The 12469-nt window shown below is 60.0% G+C and overlaps 1 protein-coding gene across 1 annotated transcript in view; it reads right to left on the bottom strand.

Annotated features, from left to right (window-relative positions):
• CABIN1 (calcineurin binding protein 1) overlaps nucleotides 1-12469 on the bottom strand; it is a 72781-nt gene that overhangs the window by 44206 nt on the left and 16106 nt on the right. The window contains exons 14-22 of the mRNA XM_088827866.1: nucleotides 11142-11278; nucleotides 10265-10482; nucleotides 9548-9626; nucleotides 8937-9124; nucleotides 6958-7110; nucleotides 5924-6118; nucleotides 3558-3794; nucleotides 3315-3471; nucleotides 232-347 (exon numbers count right to left, since the gene is read on the bottom strand). Coding sequence (XP_088683992.1) covers nucleotides 232-347; nucleotides 3315-3471; nucleotides 3558-3794; nucleotides 5924-6118; nucleotides 6958-7110; nucleotides 8937-9124; nucleotides 9548-9626; nucleotides 10265-10482; nucleotides 11142-11278 — 1480 coding nt within the window. The remainder of the gene's footprint in view (nucleotides 1-231; nucleotides 348-3314; nucleotides 3472-3557; nucleotides 3795-5923; nucleotides 6119-6957; nucleotides 7111-8936; nucleotides 9125-9547; nucleotides 9627-10264; nucleotides 10483-11141; nucleotides 11279-12469) is intronic.

Genomic DNA, 12469 nt, shown 5'->3' with positions numbered 1-12469 from the left:
GCGGGGGCTGTAAGAGCCGCAGCAAACACGGGGACAAGTTCCTGCTGATGGGAGCCCTACTCCGAAAAACAGAACTGACTTTAGGAGATGGTCTAAATGAATCTTCAATCACTGGAGAAACAAGAGTCAACAAGTTTAGGCGTTCCTGAGAGAGAGGGAGAGGCGAAGAGCCCCACGGGGCGTGCACACACGTTCCAGACCAGGGGTGGTGCGGGCGGGGGTGGCACTTACGTAGAACCGCAGCAGGGCCCCGTCGGAGTTACAGCACCAGGCCCGCCGGCCCAGGTACTCGTGGGCCGTGTTGAGCAGCATGAGGGACGAGGGGAGCATGGGTGGCTCGGCCGACGCTGGGGAGAGACCAGGCGACGGGGCGTCAGTGCGCACACAGCGGGGAGCAGTGGCCCCGCCCCGTCTCTACCAAGGCCCCCACGGCGGGCCCCCCGCTCGCCCCACTTTCCTTTCTCATCTGCTGTTTTCTTTTAAATCAGTGATGACGCATCTAGTTTTACTACTGTAGAAGGCGCTTATCAAAAAACAGCTCAGCTCACACGGGAGAGTATACAGCAGGGAGGGCCCATCCCCAGGCGGCAGCCCCCCAGCCCAGCCCCCATAACCAGGGCTGACACCGGGTGAGCATCCCGGGAAGCATATCTCCATGCGCGTCTGAGACACTTTGAGAGACACAGGTAAGTCCCTTTCAATGGTGGAGCCCACACTGCACACAGCACTGCTTCACTTCAAACTCCTCACATTCAGGTCTATTTAACTGTTACAGAAGGAAAAAGAAGGGCCAACTCTCGGTTAAACGTTCATGCGCCGCTGGCACTGTTACCGGCTGCTCCAGGACGCCTCGGTGCGCTTCAGATCCTGAGCCGTAACCCACCGGTCTCAGGACAGAGAGGACGGGCGCGAAGCCTGCCCCGCAGAACCAGGGTTCCCTCATGACACCTGCGTCACACTGTTTACTACTGGTCAGTCCCAGCCAAAATAGGTTGGAACACCCCTGCTTAAAAAGTCAGAACACGAGTAAGCTCAAGCCCTTTTGGCTGCTCGTGCCCTTTACATCCGCCTCCACCTGCAGCAGCATCGAGCGGCTGCCACCCCGGGTTGGCGGCGGCTCGTCCGGCTCGCAGTCTGCCGGCTCGGGCACGCTGCTCTGGTGCTGCCCAGGATAACGCAGACGCCCCGCTCGGCGCCCGCACTCGGCCTGGCCGCTGGCTCCATCCCGACCCACGCTCCCTCCCAGCGCTCTCCCTCCCTGCCTCCCGCTGGCTTACTGACTGGCCTCCAGCCATGCTCCTGAGATGCCCTCAAGGAGCTGGAGTCACTGTGATTACAAGCGACCCGGCTGCGTGCCTTGGCCCACACGTGCCTGCCATGAGCACCATGCTGATACACGGACGTCACCCCAATGGCACTAAACCGTGCCAGGGAAAAACCTGACACGAGCCTTGTTTTAACTGCTTCTTCAGTTTAGAAACCTAACACGCCTTTGTCCTCGAAAGACACCCTTCGCCACGATGTACCTGGATATACGTACATCATGTACCTATATAAAGGCTGTGTATCAGCCTTTCAGGGCACACCACGTGCTTTCAATCTGCAGACTCGGTGCTAAAGCTACAGCTCAGGGACCTCTTCCTGAACTTGACGCTGCATCCCCTGGGGCCGCGGGGGCGCCATCACCGCACACGGGACCACCTCTGTCCTCTGCGTCTTCCACCTCTCCAGTGTCATGAGCTCTTCGCCACCCCAGCGGGGCCGGCCGTGTGCCCCTGGTGTTCCGGTTTATACGGCCAGCCAGCCCACTGGGGTCCCTGTCTCCTCGCCTACCTGTTCAAGGTTTATGGCACTGGACTGTCTTCCTTTCCTTGTTTGCTTATTGGCAGTTTTTAAAAAATACTATATTATGTTTACATAATTAAGAGGAGACTCTTAATCCACAAAACTTTTTGTATCATTTTTTATAAGAAAAATAATGCATGTTTATAGATACAAACCTTAATTTTTTTTTCACCACTAAAACTTTTTTTGAAAACATAGAGGCTCTATTTGTCAAGAGTTCTAAAGGTATCTGTTCTAAAAATTTATCCAAAAAAGTCAATTTAGCAGAAGCAAATATGTGTGCATGAGGTGCTGACCCCAGAATGGCCCAGGAGACAGTAGCACCACTGCCCTGGGGGCTGGACCAAGCAGGGCGCTCCCGGCCTGCAGACGGGCGGGCACCTTCCTCAGCCTGGCTCCTCCCCAAGCCTGCCCATGCGCCCAGCTCTCTGGGGGCCCTGCCCCCATGGCTGCGTGTGCCCCCGCCCAGCCGTCCATCAGGCCTCAGACGCGGCTCCGTGGGTGCTGCTGGCGGTCCTGCTTCTCCCCTCGACCATGAACCGTCAGGGCCAAAAGTTCTCATTCACAGAGGTCTGACAAGCAGAGAGCCGCTGACAGACAGCTGCAGAGTGCAGCCCTCTGAGCGGGAGAGCATGTGGGCTCTGTGGCCGCTGCACCGTGGCCGACTGCGCTGCTGGTGCACTTGGCTGATCCGTCAAGGGACTAGCAAAAACCCCCAGTAAATGCAATCTTAAGTTGGATGAATAAACACACAAATATGTGTGGCAATCCTTCCGTCAAGGGACTAGCAAAAACCCCCAGTAAATGCAATCTTAAGTTGGATGAATAAACACACAAATATGTGTGGCAATCCTTAGTCAAGTCTATACTGAAAACGCGAGAAAACCAAAGGACAAAGCTCCCCTGGTGGTGGCACGCATACTCTCGGCCTGAACATCACTGAGCCGCCGTTCTGTCATAATCTCTCCCACTGAGCACGGGTCCACCAGGTGCTGCCCAGGCTCCAGCACCAGCTTGTGAAGGCCCTGCTCACCCCGCAGGCACGCTCTTAGCGCCACCGGCCCGAGTCGGCCCAACCCACGCGGCGGCCGTGACTCTGCTGTTTCAGCTGCCCTCCGGCGACCCTGAGATGTGCCACTGTCCCCAGAGCAGGTGAGGCTGCCTGACTGGCCCGAGGTCATAGCCGTGCAGTGGAGCCTGTGCCTGCCTGCCCCATGCTGCCCAAGTCCTGGCTGCCCAGGCCCCCAGCCAGGAGAGGCTGGTGGCTCGAGGCCCCGGGGCCCCAGTCCGCACGGCACTTGCCCCCTACACTCAATGTGAAACACAGTGCAGTCCGCAGCCCCGCCCCCGCAACCTGGTGTGTGTAGACGGTGCCTCTGCCTCCGTCCAGGAAACTTCTGTCGCCCAAGCCCACACACGCTCATAGCTTGATGCAGACAGACAAAAGACAGGCCCCCACACCCCCGCACCTTCGTCCGCTGGGCCCTGGAGCTGCTGCTGGTGGCACAGGGAGCGGAAGGCATCTTCCTCCTGCCGGATGACCCGGTACAGGATGACCCAGGGCAGCACCGAGGTCACGTGGGGCTCCTTGGGCTCCTCCTGCACAGCCATGCTGCAATCGATGACCTGGGGGACGGGGTGTCACAGTGGGCAGCTCTCCAGGCTGTGGGCGCTGGCTGGGGGGCAGGTGGGGCGGGAAGCGGCCAGGTTACCTGGATGAGGTTGTTGGTGAGCCGGGTGAGGCCACCGGCAGAGGACGAGTCCCGCAGGATGCTGACATCCGCCGACAGAGCCTGCTCCATGCCCTGCAGCAGCTGGGTCACCGTGGCCGCCCACTCCTCCTTGGCGGCAGTCTCAGTGGCATTGGCCATCTGCTGGACTGCCTCGTTCAGAGCCACATCAGAACACTCGAAGCACTGCCGGTGGTCCTCCAGCCGGAGCAGGGAGTCCTGTGCGGGAGGAGAGGATGGGGAGACATGGCGGCCACGCTCCCCACTCGGGCCCTGGGGCCTGGGGCAGGGATGGTGGGGCCGCCCTGTGCTTCTTGGAGCATTGGGCAGGAGCTGCTGAGGTGTCCTGAGCCCACAGGGTGGAGGCCGCAGCTGGAGCCGAGCCCTCTTGATGAGAACACACAGGCGGCGCAGCTGCGAGAAAGTCAAGGAAAAGACTGGGGCCCCAGCATCAGCCTCACATGACACCACTCCCAGTGCTCGAGGCCAGAAGGAGCCAGAAAACCGAGGACCAGCTGCCAGCGACTGAGGACAGCAGGTCACCCCTGACTGGGCAACAGACCATCCCCCAAATCAGAGGCCATCAGAGGTAACGGGGATGCTGTAAAGAGGCCACATTTGAAGCTAACACGCAAAACTCACGGGGTGCCTACAAACCAGAAACACAGTCAGAAGATATAACGACCAGCAGTAACATCTTGCTAAAACAGCAACCCAAAATATCAGGACTAAATCCACACGACCGTGAGGAAACCACACGCTTATGCTGAAGAACACAGCAGGCAGCTCATCTACACAGGGTGACTGAGCCTCCTGCATGTCCCAGAGAGGGTTCCAAGTCAGGCCGCCACCCTATAGACGCTTGGTGAAACGGGTTACAAGCAAGCACGAACCCAACACCTAACGTGGCTGGAAGAAGCCTAGCGCACGGACCTCTGTCTATCCACTGACACATTGCCTGCCGGCCTCCCTTGTGTAAAGCAGGCTCTGTCAGAGGGGCCCCTGCCTGCCTGGTGCCAGGCACACTGCAGGAGCTCCATTCTGAGTCTGCAACCACAGGACAAAGGTTGTTCAAGCTTTGAAAAGGTTTTCTAAGTATAATGAACAAATTCACCACTGTTTGAAAACATTGTGAAATTTGATGTGCTAAAAATTCAAAACTTCTGTATGTCAAAGAAAACAGAAGCTGCAATTTAAAATCCGACAAAAAACTGACGAAAAAGATTAAGATCTTTAATATATAAAAAGCATTCCAAATCAATAAGAAAACACATTCTGCCAACGGGAAGCTGAGCAGAGATCAAGTCACCCCTGCACAAGCAGTAGCAGCTGTCCCGGCAGCCAGCTGGCCTCGGCTCAGGCCCAGCACAGCGTGGTGCCTCCTCAGCGGGTGCCCACCCCTGCGGGGCGGTGGGCGGGGGGAGGGGCTGTCTGCTCACCCAGAAGCTCCAGACCACAGAGCGAGACCGCCTGAGCCGTGGGCTGGCCCCTCCGGACACGCTCGGCTGTCCTGACCCCCAGCCGTGGGCACCGAGGGCATCGCAGCTCCTCCCTGGTCCTCACACAGGGCTGCCTGGCCTCCTCTCCCCTCCTCCCCACCCCGCCTCCCCTTCCGGTTCCACTTGCTCCCAGCCGCACCTCTGACCTGTTTTCCAGTTCACGAAGCCTGAGAGAAGCCAGGGCTCCCTTCCCAAACCCAGGTGGAAGGCCCCAGGGAGGTAACGAGTCTGAGGGACGGGCCTCCAGCCCAGCCCACAGCACCCTGGGCATCGTCCTCCACACCCACACGCCGGGCGGGACACCCACACGCACGAGCTCGTGAGGCCCAGCGGCAGGCCTCTGGGGCAAGGGGGGCATCCCCACCCCAGGATGAGGTGCAGGAATGTCCCACCCAGCAGACGCCATGCCCGGCTAGTCCCTGGGTGCCGGGGGTGGGGGTGGGTTCAGCTGTAGAAGACGGGGGTGTGAAGGGGGCCGAGAGGGCACACAGGCCTCACGCCACACCTGCTCCTCTGCTTCAGCGGTGCGACCCTCCAGGGCTGTTTAGCGTACCGTGCTTTTCTTTTGCTGTACATGTATTTTATCTAGTTTTATACGTACTCAACAGTTAATTTCAAAACCAGTAAAAGAAGAAGGTCAAACAACAAAGTAGAAAAATGCACTTAGAAAAACAGAATAAGCAAAAAAAGGCAGATGGACCATCAGGTGAATGGATGGCTGAGCCCAGCTAGCCACGCGAGGTTCAGAGCCAAAGGCGGGCTCCCTTGAGTCCAGCAGCACCCCTGCCCATCTTCTGACCACCTCTGCCAAGGGGAGGACTCAGCGAGCGAGGGCCGGGGGAGCAGTACCTGCAGCAGCAGCAGCTGCGCCGGCCTCTCGGGCACGGACGTCATGAACCCCAGGTGCTCGGCACGGTCGCAGCCGCTGGGACACAGGGTGGGCCGCAGCAGGCGCACGACGGCACAGTGGTCACCGGCCTCGTACAGCCGCTGGGTCTCCTCCAGAGACTGGCACCGCTCCAGCGACCGCAGGTTCCTGTCAATCTGGAAAAGGCCCGGGATCACTGGCGGACCAAGCCGTCGCGGGCCCCCTGAGGTGGCCAGGGTTCTGCCCTTATCAGACCCAGACGAGCAGCATTCATAGCAAGTGACTGCTTTACAGATAGCACTTCTGTGAGGGCCAAGGCGTTCCAGTCTTCGAAGAACAAATACAACAAAAAACGCAACTACCCCAGAAGCACAGGCTCCAGACAGAGGATGCCAAAACAGTTAGCCAGCCTCCTGGTCATGCTTCAGCAACCCAGACCCCTGGGCCAGGGTATAACGCTGCAGAGACCAAGCAGGCCCAGGCCAGAGGCCAGCACCCACCACCGCCCCCTGGAGCCCTCTCCACCAGGAGGCCTGCCAGGCACAGGTAGCAAGCCACTGCAGCGGGCCTGACCCTGAAGCCACTCTGCAGAGTCTGACAGCCACCCTCAGCCTGAGGATGTGTCATAGACACAGAGCTGAGGGTGGGGGCCGAGGGCTGCATGGTGAGAGCAGGATGAGAACCACAGGCCGCTGACCAGCCCCAGGGCCAGAGCAGTGCTGGTCTGCTTCTGGGGGGCCTCCCTTCATCCTGCTGGAGCTGCCTCCATACACGGGCCTGGGAGCCAAGCAAGAACCCTCCCCACCCCCAGCAGACACCCCCCACCCTGTTCCCAGTCCCCGGTCCCCGGCAGGTGCTCCATCAGGGCTGAGCCTTCAAGTCCACGGCACCCTGAACGACAGGGCTGCCTCTCCCGGGCCCCCTCCCCCCCTGCTCAGCCCCCAGCCCACCTCCTAGTCCTCGTGGACAAGTCAGGCTTTTGACAGGAAACCACCGTTGAGGAAGCCCTGCTCACCTCCTCCAGGGAGACCACTGAGTCGTTGTGGAGGTTGGGCAGGCGGATGACCATGTCTCTCTGCTCGGCCCCTGCGGCAGCCTGCGCGGCGGCCGAGCTCTGCAGCATCTCCGTGCAGATGTCGTAGTTCTCCAGGGCCTGCTCCATGTCTCCCTGGGTGGAGGAGGGGCGCTCACCATGCTCGCCAGGGCTTGCCTCCCGAGCCCCCTGCCGGGAGCCAGCGAGGGAAATCCTACCCGTGGCAAAGGTCAATTGGGGAAGAGGCCTGACGGGCAAAGGCTAATCAGGGCTCGAGGAGCCCCCTGGACTTACCTGAGCATCTACCCCAAAGAAAACCGGAATCTGACTGATTTACTATCTTACGCCTCTTACCAAGTCCTCTAATACTTACGGGGGTTTCCCCCCAACCACCTTTCTCTGAAAACATTAATTCAGAGCTGTAGTTTAAAAGTTCTCCTCGGCTTAATAGGAGTATTCCAATCCAAGCCCCTCTGATAGCTTTCTAACTTGCATGACAAGTTTGTCCGGGCTCCTAAAATGCAGGAATCTGTTGAAGAAGTTAAAATCACTAGAATAGTACTAGAAAAGATTTCATTGTTGAATCAATGCTTGCTGCAGTTTCCTCTATCTATTGTATCCTTGGAAATATATTAATCCTTTGACTTAACCACATCAGATCTTAAGTTAATAAGTTCCTTTCTTGCAGCTCACTACACCGGTGCCTTATAGGAATGTAACTTTGTTATGTGTCTACCACCTAACTTTAGGAAAGTCACCTTAAAAAAAAAGTCTTTTACTTGCTAACTAACCTATTGTCAGGAGAGAGGGCCATAAAACTGTTAGCAGGCCCCCTGGCCAGAAGATGATGTAAATCACCTAAAACTTTTATCACACAAAAATAAGGCCTGATCCTGATAAGGGTCAAGACTGCTGACCCCACGTGATTTTGGTGTGAATCTATACCTCCCTTTCTCTGTTTCTTATCGCATAACTTAGGGTATAAAAGCAGCACTGGAAAATAAAGTTTTGGGCCTTGCTCACTGAAGCTTGGTCTCCCCGTGTCGTTCTTTCTCTTTTTCCATCCTTTTCTCTATTCTCCTTTTTCTGGTTGAGATCCTTGGAGCGCTGGGCCCTCTGAGTTTACTTATCTGCCTGGGCTTCTAAGACCCACTCGAGGGGGTGCCCTGGTGGGGTGCCTCAAGTGATTCGAGAGGGCGCCTGCGGCCTACGTAAACAGAGCAAGCCCCGTGCTGGGGTTTTATTGGTTTCCAGCGTAAACCAAGGAATCATCAGCCCGTCTCTCTCTCTCTCTCTTTCTCTCTCTCTCTCTCTAACGCCGACGCCGTTCATCCCGAGGATACCCTGGGTCATATCGGGGCTGGACCCCGATAGCCCCCCACATGGGGGCACCATGCGGGTGGGCTGGCCAACCCCCACCTTCCCCCTACACAGCGGCTGGCCAGAACCGGGGCCCAGCACGCGTCTGCTGAATGGACAGATGAACGGATGACTCACACCACGGCCCCCAGGGGAGCACGGTGACCCCTGTGGCGGGGAGCACGGCCCAGAACCTGTCCAGAGCTCAAGCGAAGGTGGCAGAGCTGTGACTGGACTAGGCCTGCCCCACTCCAGAACCAACTGAAGGGTGCCATGGTGTTCGAGGGGCTGGGGGCCAGCCAGCCAGCCTGCCCCAGTCCTCCATATGGCTCTTGGGAAACATAAGCAAAGGGCCAAGGCTGCAAAGCAACCTCTCTGGGTCTGTGGGGCCCACGAGACCCTCCCAGTGCTGTGGCTAGGTGGGCGGTGGGCACGCTGGCTCCAGGACCCTGAAGGCACCCACCACATCCCACTTCCTGAGGCTGAGCCCAGTGCCCAGGTGCCGTCAGGCATGCACACACACACGTCCATCACGTGACCAGCCCCTCCCCTCCGTGCTGGGTGCCCGGGCTTCCTCCCCAAGCAGCCACCCCCAGACCAACCTGCAGCGCCAGGAATCGAGCCTTCAACCAGTATACGCGGACCACAAACTCCAACCAGCCATCCTCAAACAGGTCCCGCTGGGATGAGGCAAACGACAGCTGCAGGAGGTCCCCCAGGAAGTGGGCCCCTGGGAAGTCGGGCCCAAACCTGCCATTCACCACGCCTGTGGGGCAGTTCCGAGGAGACACTGAAAACCGTCAGGCCGGAAGGAGTCAACCTTGTGAGCGGGGCCCAGATGCCCTCCTGCTCCCCGAGGCGCTGAGCCCTCGGAGTCCCATGGCCCCAAGTGGCTGGAGTCAGAGCCCAACGGGCCCAATAGGGATGCAGAAACCCTGGGGCTCTCGGCCCTCACCAGGCAGACTGAGCTGAGCATATCTGGGGACACGCAAAGTGTTCGGTGATAAACTGAGGAAACGGAGATGCCGCAGCCCTCATCCCGAGTCACCAGCAGGCGGTGGCTCCCATGGGGCCCAGCCATTTCTCAGAGACCCGGGTCTTTCCTGGCCTGATGAGGCAGCCTAGGAAATGTGCCCCCACAGAAGTGAGTCGGTCCCCGGCTCCTGCCTCCTCTGGAAAGTGGGACCCCCACGGAACACAGAAGGCAGCCTACCTGCAGAGCTCCGGCCCTTGGTCAGCAGCCACTGGTCCAGCTGCAGCTCCATGCAGGAGAGGGACATCAGCATCATCTCCTGCAGGACGGGCACGGGGTCAGCAATGGGCCACAGGGGCCGAGAGGGGACACAGAAGGACGCTCCTCTAGACTCGACTGACGGGGACGCCACTCCCCTCCTGCCTGCTTTCCATTCCAGGAATCATAACCAGTGGCTACCTGCCGGGACCTAAGGACAGACAGACAGATCTCCCTGGGATGGACTCGGGACACCGGTGAGACCTACCCGCCTCCGGTCCTGGGGACCGTCCCGGGCAAGAGGCGGCCCTGCAACCCGCCGAACGCAGGCCCTCAGCCCTGATGGCGCCCAGGGTGGGTGTGTGGCTCCCCCGCGCACCAGGAAGCTGAGGCTCAGCAGCAAGGAGGTGCTGGCCCAGCCGAGAAGTGACCAAGCTGGTCTGTCCGGGGACCAAAGCTTGGCCCCTCTACTGCTCCACCTTGCCCCAGGGGAGCGGACCCGGACAGATGCTGCCAGGAGGCAGTGCCAGGAGTGTTCCAGCAGAGGCTGCCTGCCCAGGGGCCCCTGACCCACATGGCCCTGAGTACCTGTGAACCCGGGGCCCCTGCTCCTCTGGGAGCCCTGAATGCCCCGAGCGCTGCCCCTCAAGGCAGCCATCCTCCTCCGGGAAAAACGGGTCAGAGCGTCTGCAGACCCACCTGGATATGCCGGTTGCTGCAGTCCCTGAGAAGCGGGTTGGGCAGACTGGCGCTGTGCCTCCGCCAGCTGTGGTAGGTGCTTAGCACGACCTCCGCCAGGCCCAGTGGCCAGCGCAGCAGGAACCTGCGGCCCATGCTCTTTAGGAAGCGCATCATCAGCTCCAGGATGCCCCCGTTGCTCAGGTTCCCCAGCAGGAAAGCGTGCACGTCCTGCTTCTCTGCCAGAGGGGGGCCCCGACATGAGATGAGATCTGACACGAGGTGAGATCCGACGCGAGGGGGACCCTACGTGGGGGGGGACCGGATTCAAGGGGGACCGGACGCGAGGGGGACCCGACATGAGGGGGGACCTGACATGAGGGGGACTTGACGTGAGAGGGGACCGGATGCAAGGGGGACCCGACGTGAGAGGGGACCGAATGCAAGGGGGACCCGATGTGAGGGGGGCCCAACTTGAGGGGGGACATGACGTGAGGGGGGTCCAATGCGAAGAGGGACCTGACGCAAGGGGGGACCGGATCCAAGGGGGACCCGACGCGAGAGGGGACCGGATGCGAGGGGGACCTCCACGCCAGGCCTGCCTTCTTCGAGAAGAGGAGGGCAGCAGTGTGGAGAGCCTGTGCTCCCCGCAGCTGTGGGTGCACCTGTCTGAACCTCCAGGGCCAGAAGGAAGCGGTCTCACGGGCAGCGCAGCGCCCAGCGCTCGGCCACACCCAGCAGTGAGACGCATCCTTCGACCAGCAAGGCCTGCGCCAGGATGGTCCAGCGCCCTCACCCAGCCGAGCTCAGAGCGCAGGCAGGACAGAGGCAGCCCTGGGTCACCCCCGGACCACCGCCCAGACGTGCCCCCAGCAGAGCCCGCGGCGCCCGCTCCTACCGGACTCCATGAACGTGGCCGAGTCGGAGGACAGCCTGTGGGGCCCCGCACTGGGGAAGCTCTCCAGTTTGGCCTCTGGCGGGACTTCATAGCTGTTAAAGGGATCGTCTTCCTCCTCAGGGTCCAGCTTTCTCAACCTGCAGGGAATACACAAGACTAACACAGGCCCTGACACACATTCCCACGCCGGCCCGGCTGGCCCCAGGCAAGGGGGCTCTGCCTCTGTGGGTCTTCATGGCCGGGTCTGGCCCGTGCCTTGCCTTCACCCATCCCATCAGGTGGTCACCAGGCATCGGGCCGAGGTTGGAATACAGCCGGGGTTGTGGCGACCACCGTCCACAGGAAGCTGACCTTCAAGTGGGAAACACAGAAAGGACCCACATAGGGACTGATGCCCACAGGGAGCTAGAGACAGAGGCCACAGGACTTTGCCTGGACAGCAGTCAGCCAAGCCTCCATATGCTAAGGCCCAAAGCAGGCTGGGGGCACAAGGAGCTGGGGGGCAGGCGGCACCTCCACGATGCCTCACAGTGCTCTGGGCTTGGGGGAGAGGGCGCCCCTCCCGGCAGAACCCCAGGGACTCCGCTTTTAGTTGTCCCCGCTGACCCCCAAGGATGGACAGGTGGTGCCTCCCGACCTCGTGGTGCACAAATGCACCGACCACCCCCTCTGGGGACCGCACCCAGCAAGCCACTGTGTGCCCCTGCCAGCCACTCGAGGAAGCTGACGTGAAAACCACACGGGAAACCAGCAGCTGAAACAAAGGTAAGAGAAGGTAGACACTATTCCCCACCAGGGGGGCTGGGGAACAAGGACCCGGGCAGGGCAGCAGGAGGCGGTGTGAGAAGCAGACCCGGAGCTCCCAGCACCTCCTTGTGGTGGCCCCACTGGGAGGCCTGCTTGCAGAGGGGCAGCTTGGGAGGAAGCCACCAGAGAGCCCATGTCCTGCTCCCGCTGAGAACGGCTCCACTCGGGCACCTCCCCCTCCCCACAGAAACAGAAAGGCAGGGAACTAGGAAAACCAAATCCTATAGCCAAAGAGATTCACAAGCCACCGGAAGCTCCTGGCCGCCCCCCCAACCCCCGTCGGCCTGGATGCGCCACCCTGGAGCCAACCGTCAGAGCCAGACACCAGCTGAGGACCCGAGAAGGATGCTCACGGACACACGGCCACCTTCAGGACCCCAGAAGGGAGAAAACGGTGTAAAGTCTCAAAGACGCAAAGACACAAGGCATAGCAGAGGACACCCCGGCTTATAAGATGTTCCCCTCAAATGTCGGCAGGCAGAGAGAACCCGCCTGCTCTCTGCACTCAGGCGAGGGCGGTA

Source organism: Moschus berezovskii, chromosome 19 (assembly GCF_049115385.1).
Source record: "Moschus berezovskii isolate FMDL1 chromosome 19, NW_MosBer_1.0, whole genome shotgun sequence".
Classification (NCBI taxonomy): Eukaryota; Metazoa; Chordata; class Mammalia; order Artiodactyla; family Moschidae; genus Moschus; species Moschus berezovskii.
This window is presented reverse-complemented; position numbering and strand designations above follow the sequence as displayed.